Raw genomic sequence first — 27,675 nt, forward strand, 5'->3', positions numbered from 1 at the left:
AAAGTAACAGACTATTTTGATTATCATGAAAAATCAGGGAACATTGAACGAGGGAGTGGATGTAGTTAAAATAGTGACTCTAAACCCACATCCGCCTGCAAGTTGGTATTATTCAAAGCAAAAAAAGCAGAAGAAGAAGATGTCGATGAACAGGAACAACTAAAGACTAAATTACTGTGGTACATGTCTAAGACACATCCACACAAACGGCCGGTTCCAAATGTTTCCCAGCAGAGCCGTGAATTGTCACAAGATGGTCAGCGTTATTCCCTCCTTCCCCTCAGTGGTTTGTGGCTGATTGGTGTAATGTGGTTTTTCTAAATTCAAAATATCAAACTTGTGCAATATTAACCAGCCAACGAGCGTAGGAGGTTTAGGACCGGGTGTGTGAACTCATTACTCTCCGGGTTAGCTGCTGGTACTGGGCAAGGTCTCAGGACCGGAGTTCTGTGCCAGTTGTCAGGAGGCGTGAATCACAATAAACTGGGTCAAAGCCTCTGCAGTCTGAGCCTAGCAGTGCTTATTCTCACCACCTGTTGCACATTTTGGTGGTGAAAAAGTTAAAAGAAACACAAGATCTGTTGTGTATCTCCATTGCATTACTTTGACGTTGTCAGTTTTGACGTAGCATGTGTTTGGGTGTGCACCGTTTCTCAGGAAACACAAAGAGGAACATGTTAAAGTGACTCCTCTCTTTTACACCACATCTCTGTGCATTAAGCCTGGGTTTCCTCATCAAAGTAATACTGACAAGTAACAATCTTTCTTGTTCGCTGCACGTCAGCTCTGCCCTGTCTGATGAAACATTTAACACAGCTCGACAGCCAAATCTGTCCTAAGAAAAGGACTTTAATGACTGCTAGGAACAATCCATCAGCTCGCCAACTCTTAGAAACTGATCTTGAATAAAACAGACATCAAACCAACACTCGTACTTACACACATGAGCTCCAAAGCGAAATCGGCCCATTGAGTAGCGCAAACAGCGGCTGGCATTTGGAAAATTGGGCGAGTAAGGCCTCTGATAATGACAGGTAATAACAATGAGCCGAGGGCCGCAGCTGTAGGAGGAGCCCCATTGTAATCGTGGGCAGCGGACAGCGTGCGTCCGACGGCTCTTTGATGACTAAAATATGTGGAGATCAGATCAAAGGTGACTGCCGTCCCTTTCTTGTTTCCGTGGCTTTTGTGGAGGTCAGTCAGATATATTCATGAGCAGCAGCCACCTAAGCGACGACATCCGCTCGGACTCACAAATACTACGCACATGCAGTGAGGTAGCTGGAGCAAGAACTTCCCCAAGTGAGACTTCCCTAATATTTGTCATGTCCCTTCCATCTTCCCTCCGTGCATCTTCTACACACACACACACACACACACACACACACACACAAGAGGAAATGTGCTGTGACGACACACAATCACACAGTCACACACACACACACACACACACACACACACACACACACATAGGGCACCACATTCATCAAGGCGACATGGGCAGATTGTCAGTGACACTCTGGAGCCTAGCAGGGAACCTCCCTGCACCAGCGACAGGGGTGGGCACAGTCGAGAGCCAGTCAGCCATGTAGGAGCCCTTGGTCAATTATATAAGACAGTGATTCACACACACACACACACACACACACACACACACACACACACACACACACACACACACACACACACACTGGACAAAGTTCACATACCCAAACATGCAACAGTAAGTCTCCACGTGGCTTTGCAGAGGTGTGCTGCGGCTTCTTTTACAGAAAGAAAAAAAAAAACATCACTGAATGTCACTCTCTCGTTTTTTCAGATCCGACTAGTGGCTCACATTCGCGTGACAAATCTTCCTCCGTTAGGAATGCGCAGAAAACAAAGTGAAATCAGAGTACGTACAACTTCATTCCTGGTCTGATGGCAGCCCATTTGCAAGGCACAATCTTCGGTTTACTGTCATCCTCCGGGGGAGAACGCTCCCTCTTCCTCCGTCTCCCGCCTGATTGTGTGAGTCACTCCAGAGCCCAGTTAAGCGGTACGTATTGAGTGAGATTAGAGCAGAGAACGATGGCGGCGGCGGCGGCGAGACTCAGGAAATATTTTGGTCAAAGGAGCAACGGCTTCTACACTTGAATGTGTGTCAGTTCCTTGAGAATCTCTCCCGTCGAAGCGGCGCACATGTGCTCACAGACGCAGGCGCTACACACGTCCCGTAAATCCCCATTAGGGTTTACTGAAGTTTATTTAATCTCATTGCAGGACTCGAGCGGTGCCAGTCTAATCCCGGCATTAGCTCGGGGGCATCTGGTGCACAGAGGCTCCCGCTTTGTCCAGTCTACCCCCCCCCCCCCCGATAGCTTACCTTCTGTGGCGCTATGTCGGTGGTGATGTGGTCCACGTCAACTTCCTCCATTTCCCCCATCTTCAGACGGCTCACCACCACTGTTCCCGCTGCACACACACCATCAGATGACCTGGAGGGAGAAAAAAAGAAAACATTCAGATTTAGCCTCTTCATTTGATCCGTTAAATAAAAACTGTGCCGAGCTTAAATGATCTTTTCCTCCAGCTACAAACCCTCTATGGGCCTCAGAAATATTAATCTTCATGTTGGGGCCCCCGACTCTCCCAACCTAATAAGCTTATTTCCATCCTTGAACAGGTTATAAAGCTGTTTGAATGAAAAGTAGAATCAGGACTTGGATGCTTGCACTGCGGTGATTTCTTTTCCTGACAGCCTCTGCAGAAGAGCCTGAATGCGGAATAAAGCCGAGGCTGCTCCAGCGGGAAGGTGACGGCAGCGAAAGGAGGGAACATTTCGTCTAACTGCTCAAATGGCACTCTAATAACTCAGACTATGCGCCTTGACAGGGACAGAATTGATACTAGAGCTTTCATATAAGAGAGCCCGACCAATCACTTTCCCAATCATGGGGCTATGATTAAGGAGCTGATAGAAAATCTATAGTATTGGCATCAAGAGAGGCACTCTCAAATGAAGAAAAATGGTCTCTGGGCAAGTCTGATCACCTTAACAGACCCATCCCTAATGCGCTCAGTTCCACTCCAGCTGGAGAAAATATTGGATGTTGTGTGCCAACCAGTGGTCTGGGGAGACAGAGGAGGGAGGAGGAAGACACACCCCACTCCGAGGAAGAGAAAATGCAAGGGTATTGATGGAGCCAGAAAAGATACTTTCAAGGCCAGTCCATCTTGGTTGGATGCGAGGGAGAAAAACTGAGCACAGTCGAAGAGGAAAGCGAAGAACTGATGCGAGGGAATACGGGAGAGGAGGGCCGAGGGGGGGTGGAGGCGGAGGCGGAGGCGTCTCTGCAGTGGGACACGGGGAGCTTCAGTTAGTGCTTAATGTCTAACAGCGGTCTCCAAGCAGAGAAAATAACATTGGCTGGTTTATAAATCTAATCATTGTCCCTTGCCAGACACCTGTCTCAATGTTTACTCCCCTGCTCATCTTCCTGTTTCCTCCCATTCCTCATCATGCCCACCCTCCCTCCTTCCCTCCCTCCCTCCCTCCCTCCCTCCCCCACCCCACCCTACACACACACACTTTTTCTTTGTGTAACCAGGACCGAAAGCACAGTATAGCAAAGTCACCCTGACTTTGAACAAACAGTATGTACTGACAGTGGCCCACACACATAATCGAGCAAATGGAGATTAACATGCATCACATTCAGTTATAGTCCTCCCAAGGCAAACCACAGGGGTTACAGTGGCCGTCTACTTTTAAGATTGCTCTGCTGCAATCCACTAATGAAACCCACTATTTGAAGAGACAGGAGACTCTGTGGGAATTGCTTTAAGATAATTGACTTACAGTACACCTTCGAAAGATATATTGTGATTCTTTTGATTTACGGCCAAACGTAAACTCGGCGCCTTCTCAAACGCAGCCTTTGTTATTGTGCTCTGCAGCTCGCTGCACGGGTCAAGGTAATATGATTTAGCTCAGTCGCCGCACTGCCGGTTCACCGTACATATTCTGCTAAAATCAAACTCGGTCTTTTTAGCATGCACAGTAACCGACCGCGAATTAACTTTGACGGCTTCGATGAGAGCGGTGGTTGAAAGAGCAGCCCATCTTCTCCTCCCCCTGCCCTCCCACATTCCCTCCTCTTCTACCTCTCTTTCCGTCTGTTTGAGCTGGCACGAAACAAATCTGCAGATTGTTCTTTGCCTTCAAGCCCATCTTTCTTTCTTTTTTTTTTTCTCCCCCCCCACCACCAATCTAATTGGCCCGGAATCGCGTGTATGACAACACTTAATCAGATAGCTTTGTTGAAGTGACAAAAATAATGTGCTTAAAATGTCTGCGGCAAATTTGGCACGATTCAAAAAAGAATGAATTATTAAGGAAGTACCTCACGTTTAACAGTTTATTTTGAAAGCATCGCTCGTCTCAGCAGTTTGCTTGAGATCGCAGAGTTTTGCTAAGCGGCTTTAGAGATGCAGTCCTATATCAACCATGAAGTACATATGCAAATTATGACACAACACAGCACTCAAATAATAAAGTGTGCTTTAAATGACCTGTGTAAAGTCTGCAGGTGAGTTTCAAAGCCAAGCAAAGAGTATTGGAATATCTACTGGACCATAAAACATCACATGTTCTGTACTGCTCACTAGTATTACCATATTTAGATGACTGCGTGGAAGTCTGGGGAAACACTTACAAAAGCAATCTACAAACAATATGCACGCTGCAAAAAAGAGCCATCAGGACCATAAATAACACGGGAAACTGGGAACACACCAACAAACTGTTTTTAAAGTCACACGCACTTAAATTTTTTTGATTTAGTGGATTTCAAAACCGCACGTATCATGTTCAAAGAAAGAAATAGTCTACTTTCCAACAATATAGAAAACATGCTCATGAGAGGGGGGTTATAGTCTCAGAGAGGGCATTTAAACTTTAAACATCGCTGTTTTCATCCATCACACAAAAGCATGTGCGTATCTGTTTGTGGGGTGATTTAGTGGTGAGGAAGTCAGGCACTTTGAGGATGTTACAACAGTTTGGGAAGAGGTATAAAGAGATGATTTTCACAAGGTAGAGAAACTGCGTAAAGAACTTTAAATATTATTATTGATGTTATTATTGCTGACTTATTATTACTGACAAGGGGTGGGGCTAGACAAGCCCACTCCTTCTCAAACATTACCAGTGATTTAAGTTACTTATTGGAAGTATTTTTATTTTTCTGTCTTTTGTTTCTTTTTCAATTGTATATGCATTTGATGCATTTTCTTTTCTTTTGAATGTTTGAAATAAACTAAACTAAACATGGTAAAAGAAAAAAATACATTAAATTAAAAAAAAACACTTTAATTGATAAGCTTTTCCTAATTGTTTCCAGTAAACTGAGCACATTCATGTAGTTTTGGAATTAATTTCCAGCTGGGGAAATCCATTTGACGGCCCGCCTGAAAGGTCAGAGTACAATACGGAATAGACACGAGACTGTGCCTCCTCCTTGGGCGGGACTCATCTGACTTATATACAGCACCTACACACACATATAGGGCACTGCAGCGTTTCCCCTACAACGTTAATACTATTTTAATTTACTCCATCATCGAATCACCTGTTCTGTACTGAATTTAACCTGAGGGGGAAAACTGCCACTGAGCAAAGTTGGATGAAAAGTCAACAGTTTACTGTAAATTTGATTCTTCACTGATTTATTTAATCTTACGTAGATTTGTCCATAAAACGCTGCCTCTCAGCAGCTTTCAGGATTCACTCGTGCTTAGTATTCATGAACTACACAGGCTGCAGCTAAATCCAACACCAGCGCTACGGCAGTAATTTAAAGACGGACTGATACGAAATGCATAATCTTACTTTATGTGCAGACAGTTCATATACTGTATGAATTGTTTTAAATGTTTGGGGCAGCATCATAATTGGGGCTTTTATAGAGACAGCAGATCCACCCACCACCACCAAAAAAAAAAAAAAAAGAAAAATGCCAGGATCTCATTAAATCCAGTGGGAAACACTGGGTGCCGTATATACTGTAACCAGTCAGTGTCATTCATCGTCATCTCATTCAGTCATCCATGCAGGAAAAATGCGACTACCAGCACTAAAAAAAAAAAAAAAAAAAGTTCTCTAAGTATTTCCCTTGTGCTGTTTGCACACTGACCAACTTCTTGTCTGTCAGTCGTCCTGGACCGAGTCTTCACCTCTGTCATCTCCAAACTCATTCACCTCAACCAGCCGGGTCCTCGTCAAACATGTTTACGGCTATGTGACCAAAAACCTGAGCACCATAAATACCATTACCATTATCTCTCCCCTAATTATGATAAGTACTGTCATTACTATGGTTATTTTTTTTCCTTCTTTGTAGGTGTCAGACGGTCATGGTTTCTATTTGTTTGGTGGCTATTTATATTCTGATGTGACAGCTGTTACATCGTCTTGTGCAAAATGAGGAGACATTTTTTTAAAAATTTATTTTAAGGATTGTTTGTCTTGGTCCGTCAATACAACCTGATACTAGTTTGCACTCATTCTGTCGTGGCTCCGAGCAGACCAGAAGTGGCGAAGTTCATAAATGTCCGTATGTGTTCTGTGGAAGTGGAAGACAGACAGATGGATAACAACAGTGGAGTGGAGGAGTAAAACTCAGCAAGTAGTCAGTCTGCTCCTGAGTGACAGTGATGGAAGGACAGCTGCACTTAATTATTTAAAGGTCTGACTTTAACAGGGCACCTGTTAAAAGCACTGATGTCTCACAGCGAGAAAGGTTCTGGGTCCGACTGGGACATTTCTGTGGGGAGATTCTCCCCGTGTCTCTGTGGGTTCTCTCACCGTCCAAAGACATGGCTCGTAAGGTTAATTGGTGATTCTGAATTGGCTTTGCGATAGACTGGAGACCTGTCCGGGGTGTGTACCCCCGCCTCTCGCACGGAGACGGCTGGGATAGACTCCAGCCGCCCCCAACGACCCTCCAGAGGACAAACGAACGAATTAATGAGTTAATTTAACAGCCCGTGAGTGGTGAAAGTTCATCAAAAAAGATTCAAAGCAGCAATACTTCTGTGGCCGTCTGGCTCTTTTCTCTGCAGGCAGCCGCACAGAGGAAAACACCTGTCAGCTACAGAAATTAAGCAAAACACCACCAGCTCTTCTCCTCACAAGGGCTTTCGCCTCAGCTGCGCGAAACTAAAAATACAGCCGGCTGAACCTGGAAGAGGCTATTCTCCTACTTGCTCCGGATTCTGGAGAGAAGATTGATTTAAGAGGCCTTCATGACACTTTAAAGCTTGCCCGCGGAGTGGGAGTGGTCCGAGGAAATTTTGAAAAAAATTGATCCTACACAGGCGAGAGGAACACTAGAGCCTCGACGTGTAGCGGTGGAAGTGTAGATGGGATTCTTGACCTATATAAAGCTGGACGGGGGCGCTAAATATAGAAGTGGCTAGTATTCTTCACCGAGGACAGATGTTAGGACAGGAGGCGTTAACGATGGGGAATGCCAGCCTCGTACGTAATAGCGCTGGTCCTGATTTTTTAACTGGAGATGGACGACGCCGTCACGTGACTCGACAGTAACTGCAAAATTTGCAACTGGAGAAATGACTCAATCAATAAGACTCCACTGCAGGAATCGTCCACGGAGCGGGCCAGGATCACCAGGGGACACCACAGCGAGCACAGTCTCTCTGGCTTGTTGGGAATACTTGAAGTAAAAAAAGTGCCCTGATTTCTATTTGATGAAAGAGTATCTTGAAGAGTTTCGAAAATTAATGCAAAAAACCCTGAGAATCCATTTAAGTTTCATTTAAAAAAAAAAAAAAAAAGTCCGGTTTGCGCTGAAATTAAGTTTATCTCAGTGGCAGGGGTAAGCTGAGGACCTTTTTTATCCTTAAGAGGCTGAGTAAGCATCAAATTCTGAATCAAAATAAGTGGATTTAGCTGAAAAAAACACACACAGTGTGATGAATGCGATCAACAGGAAGCTACATGTATTAAAAGCTGTTTTATAGTCTGCTGCAACACATCAGTAGAAGCATAGTCGAAGCCACGTCAGAGGATGGCACGTACTTGCACACAGTTGGTGAGTTTTAAAGCGTCCATCACACGTGCTGCCGTGTTTCTGCACGACGAGAACTGTCCTCACAGCACATTTACTTTTATGTCAGTGCGACAGAAAGCACCAGGGCAAGCAGTTTTCCGAGGAGAACAGTGGAAAAAATGGCCAGAAAGAATTTAATTTCATCTTCAATCTGGAATCTGTAGCTAAAGGTATATTGAAGGAGGGGGTCACTATTTTACATTAACATACAGATAATTATTTCAGTGATGATGTTTTGTAATGACCGAGGGTAAATACTTTGTTTCTGCTCATCACATCTGTTAGCAGCAGCAGCAGCTTTGTGTCAAACAGTAACTATCTGCAGAGACGAGGACTAAACACAGAACAAATGACATCAATCAAAGTGTTTTTTGTTTTGTTTTTTGTTTTTTATTACAGGCCTACAGAAACAACATTGGCTTAATTCACACTGAGAGACTAAACATCTGTCTTAGCTACTGTGACTGATCTCTTCATCCTTAGCTACATATTCCTGACGTTTCTTTAAAGTAGTGGTATATCACCTGGAAAGAATTCTGTATGAAGGACACTGTTGGAGGATTTCTCCAATCCAGACTGTGAATGCATTTTTTCATTAAACAAGCAGAGTGGATTTTGCTCGACTTCTCTTCCAAATAGACTTGGAGGCAGCATTCAGATCCTATGATTTAGTAACTTTAGTAATTTTAAGATGGATTGAAAGCTGGATAAACTGTACGAACTTGGTAAAAGAAAGGACTGTGTTTGGCTTGTTCCAGTGCATCACACGGACGCTCGATCAGTTTGGGATCTGGTGAATTTTGCAGTTCAGGTCAACACCTTGTGTTGTTTTTCATGTTTTTTGTGTTAAACTGTTTTTGTATGTGCGCCTGTGTCAGGCTGCGTCCTGCTGGGGGTGGCTGTTAGGTGGGTGTGCATGGTCTGCTCTAGGCAGGTGGTACATGTCTTAGTAACATCGACACAACGGGCAGAACCAAACGTTTCCCAGCAGAAAAACTGAATCGTCACAAGATGATCAATTTTATCGACTTCTCTCGTCTGTGGTTTTAATGTTGTGGCTGACGGGTGTGCGCCAGTGTATTATCCAGCGTCTGTCTTCTATCAGCACTGTAAACTACCAACAGTTTGCCTCATTACACACACACACACACACAAAAAGGTACAACGCTTTTGTATGAGCGTGAATAGCGATAATTAAGATGTGGCGTTCTCGCTCTCGGCCGAAGGCATTCACATTTCTGACAGTGAAGATGGCTCATGTACATGCAGTCACTGAATAGCTAAGCACAGATCAATGACAATTGGATGAGCGTGGGCGGAGGAGACGGTTGAGTGAGTGAGGGCAGCCGGTGCAGCGACACAGAGTGTACTGTACAATCAGACGATGACCTTCACCATCGCTCACTCAATGATTATCAGCCCTAAGACAAATGAGGTCAGCACCGTCGACCACACACACACACACACACACACACACACACACACACACACACACAAAAAATCACGCTCAGGAGGTAGAACGTTCGTCCATTAACCGAATAGTCGGCCGTTGTGTTCCAGTTTGCTCCCACTGTGAACTGGTGTATTGTATGACTGCGTGTGAGTGATGTGTGGTGGTGGTCGGTTTCCAGGGCAGCTGTGACAACTGAGGTAGTTAACCAATCCAAACAATGTAAAGCGTCTTTGAGTGTCTATGATAAAGCGCTACATATAAAAATGATGCATCATTATTATTGTTATTATCAGATTCTGGAAAAAAAAAATGAAAAAAAATAATGTACAGGCTGTTTCATGTGTAATAACTTAGAAAAACAGACAGAGCATGCTCCCCACAGAGAGCAGCCATAATTACTTCTCAACAAACTGTGAAAAAGCTGACAAAACACTCTCTTTTCATCTCTGAGGCAGATGGTTTTTGTACTTTAATTGCTCTTGGAAAAAAAAAAAAAGAAGCCAAAAACCAATAAACTACAGCAGACGCGACGAACACACGCTCGGCTGGAAGATGGTCTTAGCGTCTTAGTATGATTCGCGTGTTCGGTTTTATTTCTCCATTGTTAAAGTTAGCAAAACATTTACTGGAAGAGGAAATATTTGAGGAATAGTTTGTCAAAATATGCTTGGTTACGTTCTTGCTGAGTGGTGAATGATTTATTACGCTATCAGTCAAATATGGAGCCAGAGGTTTCTCTTCAAAGGCTCCAGATCTGTGTGCTAACTAACGCTTGCAAAGTTAAAATGTAAAAGGAAAAATGTTGGAGGGGTTTTCAATGTAATTATGTGCGGAGCTATTTATTGACCGGGCGTGACGACTCTCTGGAGTTAGTCTACGATGAATCCAGGCCTCTGACTGATAGATGTGGCACCAAAAACAAATAGACAAGGACGGTTTTAAGTGACACCGTAAATCAATTATATATATATAAAAAAATAACTGTCTAAAAAGTTATTAAAGCATCTTAGAGACAAACAAGCCAAGCATAAATTAAGGGAAAGCTTTAATCACACTGATAAAAGAGGGGCTTCAGTAGATTGGGGTTAAGTTTCTACTGTTGTCAGCACGAGCTATATTTACTTGAAGGAGTGTTTCAACATTAGTGGCAGAAATTTCAGTTATTTCCTGTGTACGAAACACAATGATTCAGAAGTCAGTAAAACGGGAAGTCCAGGTCATCCTGACGGCCGGAGGCTTGAAATATGTATCTGTTCTTGCCAACGTCTATGACATCCCATCTATTAACAATAATTATAATAATAAATATAATAATAACATCTTTAAATGTTCAAATGTACGTAACAGAAGGAACCCAAGTGGAAGTAAACAGACCTAAATCATAATTATTTTTCTGTTTGACTAAAAGGTTATTCTTATTATTATTCTCCATTTGCTGGCACAGCTGAAATTAATTTCACATAATTTTCTTCTGTGATGGGTGGTTTTTGCGTTCCACTGTTTTGAAAGCGCCCATTAGCGCTTCTCTGACATTATCTGACTCACTAAAGAGTCGAAAACATTTAGATTTATGCACCGCGTACCACACTACATTACCCACAAAGCAGCTGGATCGCTGATGTTTCCGCTGTTTCTTTCTACAGATTTTGTTTGTTTTTATTTCCACACTTATTCATCTCGAACTTGTCAGGAAATGTATAACTTTTAGCTTCCTCAACGCACACAAAAAGACTTCGTACTTTTTTTTTTCCAGACTTCTATAAATGGATGTTTCCCCTTTAAAAACGTAAAAAGTTGATAGACTCATTCTCTTACTTCCACTTGCCACACTTGCGTTTTCTGTAATTTATCTCCTCCTAAACACTGATGAACGACGTGGCTTCAACCCTGACATCCTGCATTTGATCTCTTGCCCGTCGTCTCATTTTCTCCGTCTTTGGGTTGGGCGATTTGGGCGACAGTCTCTTAAGACGAACGGCCAAATAGCTCTTGCAAAACAGCACCTTGTACCTTGATAAACAGATTATGCAAGTCATTTGATTAATACGTCTGCTGCCTGTAACCTTGGTGTCGCACTTAAAGGCATAAAGTCCCTGAGCGTGTGCGTTAGACGGCCCGTACAGCCGGGAACACTCGCATACAGATTGAACACAATCAGAGACGGCGGGCAAATGAGCAAGCGCTCTCCTTTTAGAGGCAGCCAATTGTTTCATTCTGCATTGTTAATAAATGTGCAACACATTTAATTTGTCTCCTTATACACGTTTCATTAATATGCAAACAACACAAGTACGTTAGGAAGGAAGACGTGCGCGTGGAAGAGCTACTGTTACTGGTTGTGAATGCAGCGGGTTGTTGACACAGGTAGGCAGTAAATTACAGCTGTTCTCTGCACCATTGACTCTTACTAGCGAGGGATTGAATGGGGATGTGGTAGGAGGGCCTTGACTTTGCGGAGTGCTTCGGGCTGTAAAACAACACGAATGCGCCCGCATGCCGACAATTACCTCCACACAGTCGAAAGAACAGGCGACGTGAATGGGTGAGTGAGTGTCTGCAGAGAAACAGGCAGGGTTCAAGCTTAACACGCTCGGCAGACGTATAATCCACGGTGACTTTCTGGGGATGAAGGTAAAGAAACAAAGGGAGAATAAGGACAGTGTGACTTGAGTCTGTTTCTGTTGAGAAAAGCGGAGTGAGAAGGACGGCGCTAGTCCTGACATTTGACTACTCAATCTTCAGCAGAGCTGCATCTTTTTAGCGGCCTTTCGCTAGTAAAGACTTTTAAGACTGATTTAAAAATGCTACTTCAGACGGTGTGTAAAGTTGGCTCACCCCCTGAAGATGGAGTGTTTTCTTTCTGAGGAGTGACAAAGGTCGTTAAAAGGCTTTTACAAAATCGCAGATCTTGGCCAAGACTCTTAAAATGTACCGACACGTTTTTTTTCTTTTTTTTTTTCTGGTTAAATTACTCACATTCAACTTTCAAGTTCATTTGGGGCATTCAGATGTATCTCCTGTTTATTTACCACCACCTTAAATGCTTAAACCAACAGGACTGAGAAGTACTTAGTGCCTTTGTGTGAGCTGAAACCTACTCGTGCTAACTGTGTGACACAACAATGACACACAGTCCTTCCTAGAAAGTGAACCTTGGATTGGGATTATATTGTCATGAAAATAATTCCATGTGTATGATTTACATTTGATTAGAGCCACTGTTTTATGCACTTACATTTGTGTGATGTTTACTTGCAGTAAATCATTAGACCAACTGAAATGTATTAATCTCATCTGCTCATCTTCTCTCCTCTATTTATGATCCTCTTCTTTGGCATGTGGTTACCTAGTTATGTGAGTAGCCGGAGTATTTCCTCAATAATTACCACTGTCTTTATTCATCTTTATTATTTATGACTTGACTTTGTACCAGTCTCTAAAATAACTAACAACATGGTGGCGATAAATAACTTGATTAATTGAACTTTGGTGCTATAAAAGAGTGAAGCTTTACAGCTTGTTCCACAATTTGTATCGTCTTCCAACTTTCAGGAGCGCACACACACACACACACACACACACACACACACACACACACACACACACACACACACACACACACACACAAACAAACAGCAATGTTCATGGTTATGAAGCAACAGGAGGTAGTGATCCATTGGAGACACCAGCTGTTGTAATATTCTAACTGTACTCCAAATGATGTTGACTTTTAATTTCTTACAGGATGGGAAACTGTGATCACATGTCGAGTAGTATCTGTGGACGCTGGATGCCTGTTAATCAAATCGCTCGGGATACACTGTTTATCATCAGATATCAATTTCTTTATTGGTCGAGGCGTATCTGTTGTCACAGGATTTCGGGAGCTGTTTACCTACACGGTTTTATGAGAGTCCGTTTAGGAAATCATTTATATTTGCTCTCACACCTACTATCGTACAAACATCTACATCTTACAAACATTATCATAGTCACACACACATACTATCAAACTGTCAACACTACAGTAGTGTTTGTGAGAGAGTTTGATAGTGAGTGTGAGAGCAAACATGAATTATTTCCTAAACGGCCTCTCATACGGTTTCACTACTTAATCCGTCTGTAATCGGTTGTGTTTCTCAGTTTTCAGTACGTGCTACAATCAGACTAACAACAGCAGACAGTTAGTAGTTACTGGGTTAGTGCATGAAGCTAAAGAGCTTCACGTGCAGTCAATGTACTTATGTTGGAAGAATGTGAAGGCTGTGAGAGTGCGCTGTGACCAATGTTTAGTTTCTACAAACACTGAGCAGCAGGTACAGAGTAAAAATAAAACCTGAAACACATTACACACCACAAAAAAGACGGACAAGGAAGCTTGCTCAGAGGGTGGTGCGAGATGAAAAGCCCTATTATTACGATTATTAAAGAAGATTATCCTCTCTACTGTGATCTTTTTGGCACACTCCAATTGTCAGGCTCAACCTTATGTTCATCGCGGTAACCCATATTATGTCTGTCCCCATGCACTTACAGTCAGTAGCTAGGTTACGAGCTAATATTAGCACGCTAACAGCTAATCCTGTTGCGGCACGTGACCAAAATTCAGCATCAAAACGTCCAGATACCAGTTACCGTAGTGGACAAACTCAAATGGTTCACTCTGTCTTGACAAATATGCCATACAAAAAGTGACTCTATTGTAGATGGTCAATGTCCCCTCAGGATCCTCAATATACATTTACATAGAGAGTAGTTAATAAACGTTTAATTTTAGAGAAGTTTTTTTTCTAGTTTAAAGCCCGTGAAAGTAATGTGGAGGAGTGATATATTCACATTCACACTTTGAAATAAATCACGTTCACCGAGCAGACTGAGATCATAACAACAAGGTGAGTCTACGGCTAACAGTCCCCAAGGGACTCCAAGTCACTTAAAAAAAACCACACATGCGATAAGAAAGGTCAGCTGTAACTCACTGATATCAAAACTAGCCTTTCAAAGCAGGTTATGGCAGGCAGCACAGAGCTCACTTCCAATTCCCAGCAAATGAAATGGATTTAAGAGGTGTATTGACACAGGTCATTGGTACAGACAAGGCCAGTAGTTTGTATTCTGCATAGGCTCCTGCTCCGGAGGTTCTCACGTTGAAAAGACACTGGGATCTGATGCTATGCGGTTATGTTGAACTTCTGAAATATATAATTTCACATTAACGTGGAGCAGTAATAGGAATTCAGAATATATGTAAATACTGGAATGTATGCAGTAATAATAAGAGACCCTCTGTGACTCTTGTATCTGTGGACACACAAAAAGACAGGGACAAAGACACTGTGGAGGAGTCTTCCTTTCACTCACCGCAGAGGTGTATAAATAAACTGCAGTTCCAGGTAAGTAAAATAATAGACGCTTCCACGCACAGTTTACAGGAAACGGTGTCAACAACATGAGCAAACATGAGCTTCATGTTATGCTAATAGAAGATACATGTCACAGAGGATGTGCATCATGCACGACTGGACAAACACAAGTCCAGTACATGTGAGTTGATCTTCTTTGTGCTTAAAACGGCAATGAACTGGTGACACCACCGATTCCCAAAGGTTAGAGGAATCAGACGGCAAAACAAATGCAGCAACAGTAGGGAAATTAACCTTTTCTGCCTTTATCCGAGCTAAATGTGGTGATGTTCTAAGCTTTGAAGGTTAACTGTGGAAATGTATTTGTGAGGTTTAGAAGCTAGTTTAAAAAAGATATATATCATTCATTAAAATCTATTATCTAAATCTATTCTGGCTGATTAAACCTCTGCGCTGCATGGGGCTGAGCTTGACATCCTTTTCATTTGCCTACCGGCTTCGCTGTATGATTTAAGTTTGGGACAAATTACACCTTGAACTTTATCCTTCTGACTGCCAGAATAGCAGTATAACACTACTATCATGAGAAAAGGTGTAAACTGAGAACGTCTGTGTGGGTGTGCAGGGCTTCATTTGTAGTTGGTGAGTCATTGTATGCACATTTCAAGAAGAACATGGGATCAAATACACTTCACATGCAGTATAAGCTTTGTGGAAATGACTGTAATGCATATACAACCATGTATTTGCTGTAGTTTTCGCGTGGATCGCAGCATTCACATACAGCAGCTCTGTGTTTGTGAGTCAACCAGAAGTCCATTTATTCCAATATGAACCCTTGTTTCGATTCCTGGTGTACAGCGGTGTTTGGTTCTTTTGGTAAGACAAAGATTAAGTAAGATTTTAAAAACCTGACCCATGTTTCGACTGTCATCTACAGTCTTCTTCAGAGGCGTGATCTGGCAGAAGCGACGTGTCATTAGGGAGCATTCATGCTCTCCTACACATGGGACTCTCCCCTCTAGAGACCGTCGGAAGGCGGGGCGCGTGGCCGACCTGGTGGATCTGTCAGATCCGTCAGGTCGCTCACGCCCGCAGGAGCAACACCTTTTTAAAACGACACGTCATTTCTACCAGGTGACGCCTCCGAAGAAGATGACAGTCAGAACATGGGTCAGATATTTAAAATCTCACCCATCCCCTTTGTCTTATCAAAAGAATCAAACACACAGAAAGATTTTAAAGAAGACAAAATTAATGTTTTTGAGCCCGATGTACAGTATTTCCAAAACTTCAATTTTTTTCTTTCTTTGCATGACGTATGTTAAAATATTTGTAGTACCAAGGTGGATTTCATAGATACTGCATATAGGCCTAGCCTGTCACCCTGTTGGGACCCCAGTATGAGGCAAGTTTCAATTGATTAAGAGAAAAAAAACATCCCTGCACACATCTGGATAGTCCAACAATCAATCAGAGCCATTTTGTCGTAAACAAACTGGACAAACTGAACATGTATGACGACCTCTGCATAATCAGTTCCCAACAGAGAGACTCTTGACCAAACTTTTCCCCTCTAAACTTTTGTAAGTTAGGCCTATTTTCCAGGCATTTGTGCACCAGGAAGCTGGAAAGTAACAGATTAGCTAACAGGCTAATCAGTCGCTTGGCTGTGCTGAGAGTCAAACTGTGACTATGTGTCATAAAAAAGAAATGTTTAGCCAGTGTGCCCACCATCATAGAAACACACAATTTTGCAAAGCGCCGTCCCACATAGCCACAGAGGCAGTAGCTTCCAACCAACTGCTTGCAATGAAACACATTTCCAAATAGAAACACGAAACAAAGCCGTGCGGAGGGTCTTGCGTGAACTTGATGCCAGCTAACGCGCGGCTACTCGATAGCTCTCAATAAATTAGGTCGATGAGGAGGAGAAGAAGAGGAGCATTACTACCACAGTGCACCCTGTTAGGAACGCAAATATTTAATTATTTAAAGCCAGTATATGTTTACAAATGGACACTGAATCGCACGATGATCCGCATGAGCTGCGGATGAGCTGCGGATGATAGCGAGGCAAGAGGCAAGGCAGGATATTATGCATGACCTCTCCTTGCAGCACACACTGGAGATGGAGCAAAAGGAAAGATTGCATTGCTCTCCGATCATTGCCTCAGCGGGGAGCATGAACGATGGAACGCCGAAATTTAATCTTGTGGCAAAAATACAGGGTGGCATGCAAAGAAACAAACAGAAAGCGGAGACGTGATTATTTTTTACACTTTCTCTTCCCCTCTTCCTCCCTCCCGTTTGTCCTCATTATCAACCTCTCATCTCTTAGACAAGGACTTGGCATGAGCAGTGCCCGTGGCATGCCTCAGCACCACATTGGGCCAGATTTATTGAATCTCTCGTCTCCATCTTTGCCTCTTAACACCACATCTCACTCGCCCATCACTTTAACTTATACGTGTTATGTTCCAAAGAGATGAACCGCGGGAAAAGCCTGATGAACGACCGACCCGGGCTTATCGATCCGAGCCCCGCTCTATTATCTTGTTTAATGTGGATGTTAGGTTAACAGCTCTGTACTGTGCTTGGAGGTACACCTGATGTTCCAGCTAAGTTTATTGGAACTTTAATTGCTCGCGGCAGATAATTAAGGCAGGATGTCAATTGAATATTCCCTTCTTTTGGTAATTTTTCTCTTAGAGCTTCATTCTGATGCCAAGGACTGCCACAGGCCGAGCTAGTTAATGTCATACTCTGCCCGTGAGGCATAATGCCCGAGGGATCCGACAGCACATGCAGAAAACTGTGCAGAAAAGAAGCAGTTTAAGTATTAGAGGGGGAAAAAGAAGCCGTGTGTGCATCTATTTTATTCCAAAGGAGCTTTTTCTGCCCCGGCGTGTCTCGACAATATTGCATTTACTGTATTATTTGCAGCGACTGCCGGCGTGCACGTGCTTTGAGAACGCGTGCGCGCAGATGCACGCCCTCACCTGCATTAAATTAATTTTACTGGGTGATCCCCCCACACGCACGCGCACAGAAAAAAACATCTCAATGTGCAGCCTACCGATAAAACATTCCCCACCAGCCATACACCCAAATGCCGCGGCTCTAAGTGTCCTTTAGTGCTTCGGTACATATGTTCCTCGTTTCACCGCCGCAGCAATGAAACAATGAGGCCACAAATAAAGACGTTCATATGTTGAATAATTATCCTGCTCGTTTCATTTTCTGTCTTATCAGACTAAATGTTACTCCGGTTTAAATTGAGAAGAGAAAACGATGACATGCGGTAATATATGCCGGTGTGTGCCGCCTGCCACTAGGGAGGAAAGAAGTAGCACTCAGTGGAGGAGTGTAATTAGCCAGACAGCGTTCCATTCAGGGCACGCACAGGTTCACAAAAGCACATCTGTAAATATCAAAATAAGTCAAATAAACCTTAATTAGCACTGTTGTGTATTTTACTTTGTTGACATAATGTCACATCATTTATCATGTAACATGACGGGCTCCCAAACACACAGCCAGATACTGTACATGATGCTTTTGGGGCACACTTGCCTTATTGAGCCATAGATCACAGATAACCTCAAACCCTCTAACCTCAACACAATCTCAACCCAAACAAGCCCTAAAATGAAACTGTTTATCTGGTGGGGAACAGCTTTTTTCTCTCCAAATGACTGTGGAAAGATTAATGTCCCCCACAGTGTGATAAATACAAGTACACACGCAACTTTACCTGCAGCCACGACCGCAATTTTTCTCCAGAACAGCTGGATCAGAGAGCTGATCTTTAGGCTTTTAGGTCAGGCTCGGATAAAAATCGGTCACAGGGGATACTGTGTAAGGGAGAGTTGGCTTCCTGTTGATAAGTTTGAGAATTGGGAGAGGGCGACACTAAGAACTCTGCGGGGGGTAAAATGATTGTATCGTGATAGCAACTAAACTGTTACAACTGGGATAGTAAAGAACTGTTCCATCCGATGGGAACGGATGAATTAGACATGAAGGCCGGCGGCGGAGGAGCTCGTCTATCCCGACGCACCCCCGCCACGGCAAACTTCTGATCCACACACAGATCACGCATGCACGCTGACACACACATACAAATTCTTACCGAAATAAAATCTGGAACTGTGCTGTACAACTGGGTCATAGAGTGTCTCTCTTACCGAGCACATGAAGTTTTAGAGATAACGAGTAGTGCAAAAGGGAAGGGAACTACGGTGCAGGAGACTGAGGGGACAGCAACAGAACAAGTGCAATGGACAAAACAAGGCTGGGTTAGCAATATAAATACTGGAGGGAGTTAATTTGTTAAACACGGGCCTTTCATCTGGACGCACTTCTTGTACACGCACATTTCTCATGTCCCATTTAGGCTGCACTGTGCACTGCTGCGCGTGTACGCAGGAGACTAACATCAAGTTTTGGAGATAATAATCTTCCTTTCTTTGTGTATAAATAACATGCATTATTGAGAGACCTCTGCAGCGCTGACATCTCCTCTGGTACTCAGACTGCGGGTTCACATTTAAAGCCAGGCTAGATTTAGAATATGTGTGCCTGGCAGACTGATCTGAACTCAGAAGCACGTCTCCTTAGGTTATTTGGGAGAAAAAAATAAATAAATAAATAAAAATGTCCACGCAGCTAGAAGAGGCAGGTTAAGCAATTGCAAATGTATGCAAAAAAAATAATAAATAAATAAAAAATATCCAGTGAAAATGACTCTGCATAAATAAACTCAGGGTAAAAAGCTCACTTGTTGCGCTGCTGCAGCAAATACTCCAGGTATGTATTATATGCAGACAGCTGTGATTACCTGTAACAGTAGTTCCTTCATTATTCTTAGTCACAAGGGAAGCTGGCATGAAGTCCTAGGCCATACACCACTTGAACTGAGACATTTATTATTAGAAGCACTATGCAGGTACCAGGACAAAGGCAGCATGGAAACAACTGCCCACTGTCTTATATTTAGTGTGGAGGTAGGTTAACAGTTACAGCAGATTTAATAATGGGGTCATTAATTAACAGCAGGGTAAAATGTGTTTATGTTTTAATTAATCATAAGTTAAAAAAATATAATTAATATTAAACTATATGGGATGATAGGAGGAGCTCTTGAAAGAGTTGTAGCATCTTCCAGCTCAACGATTCCCAACTTCACTAATGAGGTGGTGGAGCCCAAATCAGAGCAGCAAGGAAGTTAATTTAAAAATGCACACATGCTAATCTTTCTCTGAACTGTCTAAATATGTAAATAGGGCAGTGTCCAAAGAGCTAACCATCTACATACGCGAGCAGTTATAATCCTAGCCACATAAAACCCTGGTCTCAGATGCCTTTTAAGGTGACTTCATGTCAATCAAAACAGAAATCTTCACACAACAAGTGATAATGTTATCTCTTCATACATCTTCACTAGCAAATTTACAGCCAGAGACTGCAGCCTTGAGTGAAGACATTCAACTTTATATTTTTGTGACGTTTTCCTGCAGGCACGGTACAAAATCAGCAGCAGATAAACTTGAGCTGACCTTGTGTGCGGAGCAAACTTGTCATTAGCAACTCCCTTTAAGGTATTTGTTCTTTCATTAATGAAGTCAAAGACCTCAGCGAAACACTCTCACTCTTCAACTAGCACTTTCTGATGGTGTTTGCGTTTCATAATCACGCGCTGAAACCATTTTCATGAAGTGCGTCTGCAGCACCTTTGTGCACTTTTTGGTCGTCAAATTTCTCACCATCGCTTTTCTTGGCTCCTGCAGAAAGATCTGCACTTGGGTTGAGTCCAACTATCCAACCCTCAAAAAGTGACCCGAATCAAACCAGGCCGTGCCTAAAACAAAACAAAAACGAGCCGTGACAAACAACCTGAACAGCTACGCATGAAAGTCAGCATGAGACCTGAGAAAGGAGCAGAAATTTCCTTATTCATGGGAAAAAGGAATGAGCTCTGAGGTGGACGGACCCGTAGTGGAAAGAACTTTACTGAAGGGCAGAAGCAAATGCAAAAAAAATAAAAAATAACATACACACACACGGGCGCTGGTCAAATACCAATTTCCTTTCCACATATGCTCAGCAGCAATGTAAATTGAGAGCTTATGAGGAGAAGTTGGTCAAAGTCCAATTGGTTTTGAGATTCACTGAAGGGAATCAATCCTCGCCTCGCGGAGATAAAGTAGTCCCACTTTCCCTCGGCAGACCAAAGGAGCTCAAATCAACTGACTTTCTGCAACAACCGACTGAGTGGAGGGATTAGAACATTGTGTTAAAATGAAGCATCTGTTCCTGTGATGGACAGAAGTAGAACTGCATTCCTGCCCATGTCTGCAGCATGCGGGCTGCTTGGCCAGCAGAACTAATGTGAACTGTGACTCACAGACACTTCCACGAGTCAAACAGGCCACAGTGAATCATCATGTAAAGCAGCTCGTCTTTGAAATGTTTTCTCACTGGATGGACCAACGAGCGTACAGCATTTCAAATTAAGACCGTTTTCTTGGTATGTCTGTGTGCGTTATGTTTGCATCACCAACTATCAGTGTAACACATTCACGCTCCAACACCACACCAGCAACATCTCTTCAGGCCACAATCAGTGTGTGCGTAGCAAGGGTTTTCAGTGTGGTACATGTCATTATTTGACTTATGAGTTCCTCGTCATCATACCTTAAACTACTTTAAATCAGAAGTAGTGTAACAGCACTTGAATAATCTTTTATTCTTTAACAGATCCCTGTATTACGGAACAGTATTTTGCATTTGTTTGTTAACCAATTTACATTTGCACAGGGTTCTTCAATGCAGTTTTAATGACACCTACAACAATAAGAGGTCTGAAAAGGTAAGATGAACCTTTAACCTGTATCTAAAACAGGGGTCTTCAAAGTTTTTCATCCCAAGAACCCCCTATTTAATATATTATTATTATCATTTTGCATTCAGTATTAAGCTGTCACTTATCCCTTTACTAAAATATGTTGAATTCCTGTTAATGTGTAATTAAAGAAATTTAAATTTGTGGGTAGAAATGAAAAAAATATATAAAAAAATATATAAAAAAATGTCTAATCAACCAAAGATTTTGTGACCCCCCCCAGTACCTCCATGGACTCCGTAGGGGTCGCGGACCCCTCGTTGAAGACCTATGATCTAAAAGAAATGAACGTGTTTTACTTCAAGAAATCATTCAATACGATAAGTTTATAATAAGATAAGTTTAGATTGTGCAGAAAAAACAATACTGACAGTGACAGAGGTAGTATCTTTCAATACCGAGGCAACTGTTGATTCGGGGAAAATGATTTTTCCTCAGTTATTAAAAAGCAGCGCTGTAGGTACCGCGGGAGGACTTTTTGTTTTCCTCGGGAATAAAACACACTCCACCAAACAATAAACTGAACCAGAAACACAGCAGCGGAGTAAGACAACAATTCGGTGGTGTTCAAGAATAAGAAAAGCGCCTGAATATACCCACACATACACACACACACATATAAATGTGAAGGTACACAGGGCTCTCTATGACCCACTGCAGCTCGCATAGTCAATCATGCAACATACAATTATACCAAGTGACCTGGGATCGCCTACAGGAAATGAAAAGCATAACAAAAGAGACTACAAAAAGGAGGATTGCCGAAGGGGCATATTTTCAGACACAACTGTGAGAGTGAAGGAAAAAGGGAATCGAGTCTGACAACACAAACGCGGGGATGCAGGGACATATTCATCCTAACAGTTTACATGTGGAGGGAAAATGGTCTCACTGTTGAATCACATGCTCCAGCAGCACAGACATAAAACATTCTGTATGCTCGTTCTACTGAATGTATCTGATGACGTGTGTTACATGACAAAATGCTAGTATTTTAGTAAACACATACATTCCAATAAATGTTTGAACAGCCAGAACAAATATTAAGAACTACAAGAACTAAAAACCCCACAGTCAACTTATCCGAGATATGATGCTGCCTTCTATCTGCCTCTAAAGTAAGAGGCCATTATTAGTAATACTAGTTAATAACAAACATAGACGGCACATAAAACACGGACGTATGCACAGTGACAGCCCCACCCCCTTTTTTATAATCTTGAATATTGTCTGTCACCATCTTATGAAAGAGCATTAGAGGAGGTAGATTTGTTTTTCATTGTGCACTTTGAGAAAAAAGTCAAAATACATTTTCATTGTCAAATTGTATTTCAACTTTTTTCTCAAAATTTTTTACTTCTTTTCTCGAAATTTTGACTTTTTCCTCAAAGCGAATGGAAAAAAAAAAAAAACTCCCTTCTCTATTTTTAATTTGTTTTTCTCATGGGTGGCTCTAACAATCTTCTGCACCATCTCGTCATTTGGAGCCCAGTGTGATATATTTAAATGAGTGGGAGGAAGTGAACTCAAACGTACATCTTTGACACCTAATATCTACCCAATGATGGAATCATTTTTAAAAGAATAACGTAAATTTACCCACTGGTTTCATAATGACTTGGGGGGGAAAAAAAAGATATAAATAACTTTAAATGAGAGAAACTGATAATCCCTGAGAACGTTTGTAGAGTGAGCACCTCGTCAGTGGTGGTTTACGTGAAACCAGTCCAGCTGTGGCTGCATCCATATAATGTTTGTGAATACACACTCTGCAGAAACATGGTCACAGAAAGAACATTATTATGCGTACGACTGGTTAGATGATGAATTTTGAGGTTGGTGAGTTTCTGAGTTGACTCTTGAGGTTTCCTACTGGAATTTAATTTCCCTGTTCAAATGGAGCACATAATTTCATTTGAGCCGTGGCTCAGACGGTTAAAGTTCTCCATCCAAACCTGAGCTTTACTTCTCCAAGCATCCAGTGAGGTAAACAATGAATTCCAAATTTCTCTTGAAGGTCAGGCTTGTTAAATGGCAGCCTGCTGCAATTGGTCGAGTTCTACAATGCTTTAGATATAAAGTAGCTAAATAAAGAGGACAAAATACCCCAGAGTACTAGAGGTATAAAAGTTCATGTTGGGTTAATACACAGCAGAGGGTTATACATTTAGAACAGTGGCCTTCAATGTCTTTCAGGCCAAGGACCCCCAACCTGATGGAGAGATTAAGTAACGTGTTATATAGTAATATATGTGTTATATATTAAACTTGGCCTTGTGCTATTTATAAATATAAATACTTGTCATCATTTTGCATTCAGTATTAAGCTATTCACATAATACACAGGTTCAAATATATATCGATATATTTATTTCACACATGTCCAACAGTACAGTGTGACTGTCATAAACATAAAATAAACATAGCTAACTGGTGTATATATTTACATATTTAGTGTGGTGCTCTCTGCCATTTGTAATATGCGGCCCTGCAATTGGCTCAACAGCGATGGGGGCGGAGCCTACATGAGCCTTAGATTGACAGGTCTCCACTAGTGAGACGCTCTGTGTGAAATGATGCACCGTTGAGACGGCTTCAGTCTCTCTGAAGGTCCTGACTGAAAGATAACGTCTTCTGCCTCCATTTATCCCTTTACTAAAATATGTTGGATTCATATTAATGTGTATTTAAAGACATTTAAATTCATGGGGGGAAATTAAAAAATATAAAAAAAATGTCTAATCAACCAAATATTTTGCCGACCCCCTGCTGAAGATCTATGATTTAGAAAAGAATCACGTCCTCAAATTAAGACTTTTTGTTGGTCACAATTACAGTTTGCAAATTTCACAAAAACATTTAAAAATCATCACAGCAATTAGTAATTAGAGACTAACACCAAAAGCAGCAGCAGCACACAGGGTTTCACCGCCTGGATGAACTGAATTAAGTTTGCTTCCGCTCTGACCAGCGACAACCTGACCTGTGACCATGTTGGAGAAATTTCACTCTTGACACAAAAAAAAAAAACTGGAAGTCAGTCAAAACCTCGGTGTGTTGTAGTGTGTGGGTTTCCACCGCAGTGGCTACATCAGCAGATTTTAGACGAAGTCAAGACAAAAGCCATGAAAACACTTTCTGGATATAGAGCTTTAGGGTTTTCTCTGTCAGCTTTATCAGGCAATTGTATTACCTTGGCTTGAATGACTAAAGATAAAGAGGACATTAATGCTCCTGACCTTTTCACAGAACGCTTTCCTGCAGAACGAACACTTAAATTCTCCACTCTTGATTTATTTGCCCGACGCTCAGATTTTGGCTCTGTTTGTGTGTGAGCTCCAAACCAAATTGTTTGTGGAAAAAAACAAAAACCAAGAAGCGATTGGCCCACGTTTAGAGCGAGACATGGCAGACAGGTATTTATTTCTGCTGCTTTCATTTAAAAGCCTCTCTGAAAGGCACTTATTCCGACCCCCTCTTACAGCACATCTCGGCACTGTATTCCCACGCGCGAGCACGACATCCCGAAAAAACAAACAAACCCCGGAACATTCCTAAAGATGCCGTTGCGACATCTGCGGTCTCCCTTCCCCAACTCAGCTTCGTGTCTAAGTTGATCCGTCGTCTCTCGCGCGACGGGGGCGCAACCTCTGCGCTCTGAGGTGCGGCTTCTGCTCGGCCCCGGAGGGACGCGAGCGCGACACAGACACGCACTCACCTGAGACTCAAGGTCAGCCGGTCATCTTTGGCCCTCAGCAGATCCCCCACCGAAAACGTGGCACTGCCCAGGAAGGAGCTCTGCAGAGAGGAGAAGGCAGAGGAGAGAACATCTGGTTACATGAAGGGAAAAAAAAAAAGAAAAGAAAAGAAAAAAGACCAACAAACTCTTTTGGGGGTCGTGTGTCAGAAATCCCCCCTGATCCCTGCGATCTAAAAAAGCACAAATGTGGGATCATGTTGACTCAAGGTACATACAATCCACTCTCCTTTTCTGTCTCTCCTTAATCCTCTTTCTCCCCTCTCTCACACTGCTCTGACAACATGTGTTTGCTGCAGGCATGATATGAACAGGGGGTGTCAGCACACGAGAACTGGGTCACTGAGACAGAGAGAGAGAGATAGAGAGAGAGGGAGAGAGAGAGAGGTAGGGGATGAGCCCATCAATAACGAAGAGAGACGATCCACGTTGGTGTAAAACACACACGGTACGCAACCCTCAAGAGCGCGCCTGGATACGCACTCATATATATATATATATATATATATATATATATATATATATATATATATATATATTTGTATAAAGGCACCGTCAACATGCTCACTCGTGCTACGGGAGGTGAGAGCTGCCAGCAAAGGACACAGGCAGCCTTGAACAAAGCTATCACACCGCGGCGAGTAATTAACAACAGGTACAAAGGTGAGTCCACATATTTCACCGTACTGGGGGGAAAAAGACTCTAATTAAAGATCTGCAGCCTTCGCGCGGTTTCGAGATGCTGCGGCACCTCTCCTGCTCCTTTCATCCTCCAAATTTATTTCTCACTCCTAGGCTTTTTGTGCCGCCGACGGTTCTGTCGAAGGCTAAAATGACATTACGAAACAAGACAATTTGCGCCTTGGCCCGCCGCTTTCACGCAGCCGTCCAACGCTTCACCTTTCCTCTGAAGATCAAAACAGACATTGTGATTTATGCAAATGAGCGCCAGGTATTGGGAGACAAACGCGGAGAGCTTCTCATGCTCCGGTTTCCTGCGTTCCACTAAACGAAGTGAGCCGGCGCAAATGAGATGCAAATATCTAAAAGGCCAGATCTGTATTATACAATATAATAGTAACCTTAGCAACACATCCGTCATCAATCAAGACCGAGGCTGCTGTCAACTATTATTTTTCTTGACTGATCCTACTGTCTTCTGAACATGCCAGATATCCTCAAAGTTTCACAGCCTGAAAGGAAATACCTACCTTTATCTGTGTAGTTTTAAATAATAACTTTTCAATTATAATAATAATAACAATTTCTTGTTTTATTTTCACGGTACGCACAGTGTGGCCAGGAAGCATGTTAACTTGACATCTGAAAACAGCTGATGAGATTCCCCAATTATCAAAACAGTTTTCTGTGTTTTCTGTGCACTGATCTACTGGTCGAGTAATTCTATAGCAAAAGATGGACAAATCCACACTGATACATGATCAGCCACAACATTAAAACCACCTACTGGAGGAGTGAATGACATCGACCATCTTGTGACAATTCAATGATCTGCTGGGAAACTTTTGGACCTGGCTTTCATGTGGATGTTACTTAGACATGTAGCACCCACCTAGACCAGACCAGAAACCCCCACCCCATAGCAATGACACTCCCTGAAGGCATCAGCCACCCCCAGCACAGACACACGAACAGTTTAGGAACAACTCAAAAACACGAAGAACGGCACAAGGTGTTGAGCTGGGCTCCAAATTCACTAGATCCCAAACTGATCAATCGTCTGTGGGATGATCCACAGAGGCCCCTCCCCTCAACTCATAGGACCCAAAGACCCCCACTAACAACATCCTGTTGTCAGGCACCACAGGACACCCTCAGAAGACCCATGTCCATTCTCTGATGAGTCACAACTGTTTTGAAGGCACAAGGAAGATATATACAATATTAGGAAGGTGGTCATATGGTTATGCCTGATTGGAGTACATTTCAGTGCCTTGACCCTTACACACATTTCTTCATTCACAGAAGGCTGCCATGTATTTTTTTATAGCACATTCCTTCCTGACCTGGTGTTACCCAGGAGGGAAAAAAAAGTTATGTATATTTATATATATATACTC

The 27,675-nt window shown here is 42.5% G+C and overlaps 1 protein-coding gene across 6 annotated transcripts in view; it reads right to left on the minus strand.

Moving 5' to 3' along the window:
- Positions 1-27,675, minus strand: part of inpp4b (inositol polyphosphate-4-phosphatase type II B) — a 139,518-nt gene that overhangs the window by 58,910 nt on the left and 52,933 nt on the right. For 5 of the 6 annotated variants that reach the window (XM_047577916.1, XM_047577915.1, XM_047577917.1 and 2 more), the window contains 2 exons: positions 25,556-25,635; positions 2,366-2,477 (listed from right to left, as the gene is read on the minus strand). In XM_047577916.1, coding sequence (XP_047433872.1) covers positions 2,366-2,477; positions 25,556-25,635 — 192 coding nt within the window. Of the gene's footprint in view, positions 1-2,365; positions 2,478-25,555; positions 25,636-25,812; positions 25,867-27,675 lie in introns of those variants that run through there. The other variant, XM_047577920.1, reaches the window with a different exon arrangement.

Source organism: Mugil cephalus, chromosome 2, assembly GCF_022458985.1.
Source record: "Mugil cephalus isolate CIBA_MC_2020 chromosome 2, CIBA_Mcephalus_1.1, whole genome shotgun sequence".
NCBI lineage: Eukaryota > Metazoa > Chordata > Actinopteri > Mugiliformes > Mugilidae > Mugil > Mugil cephalus.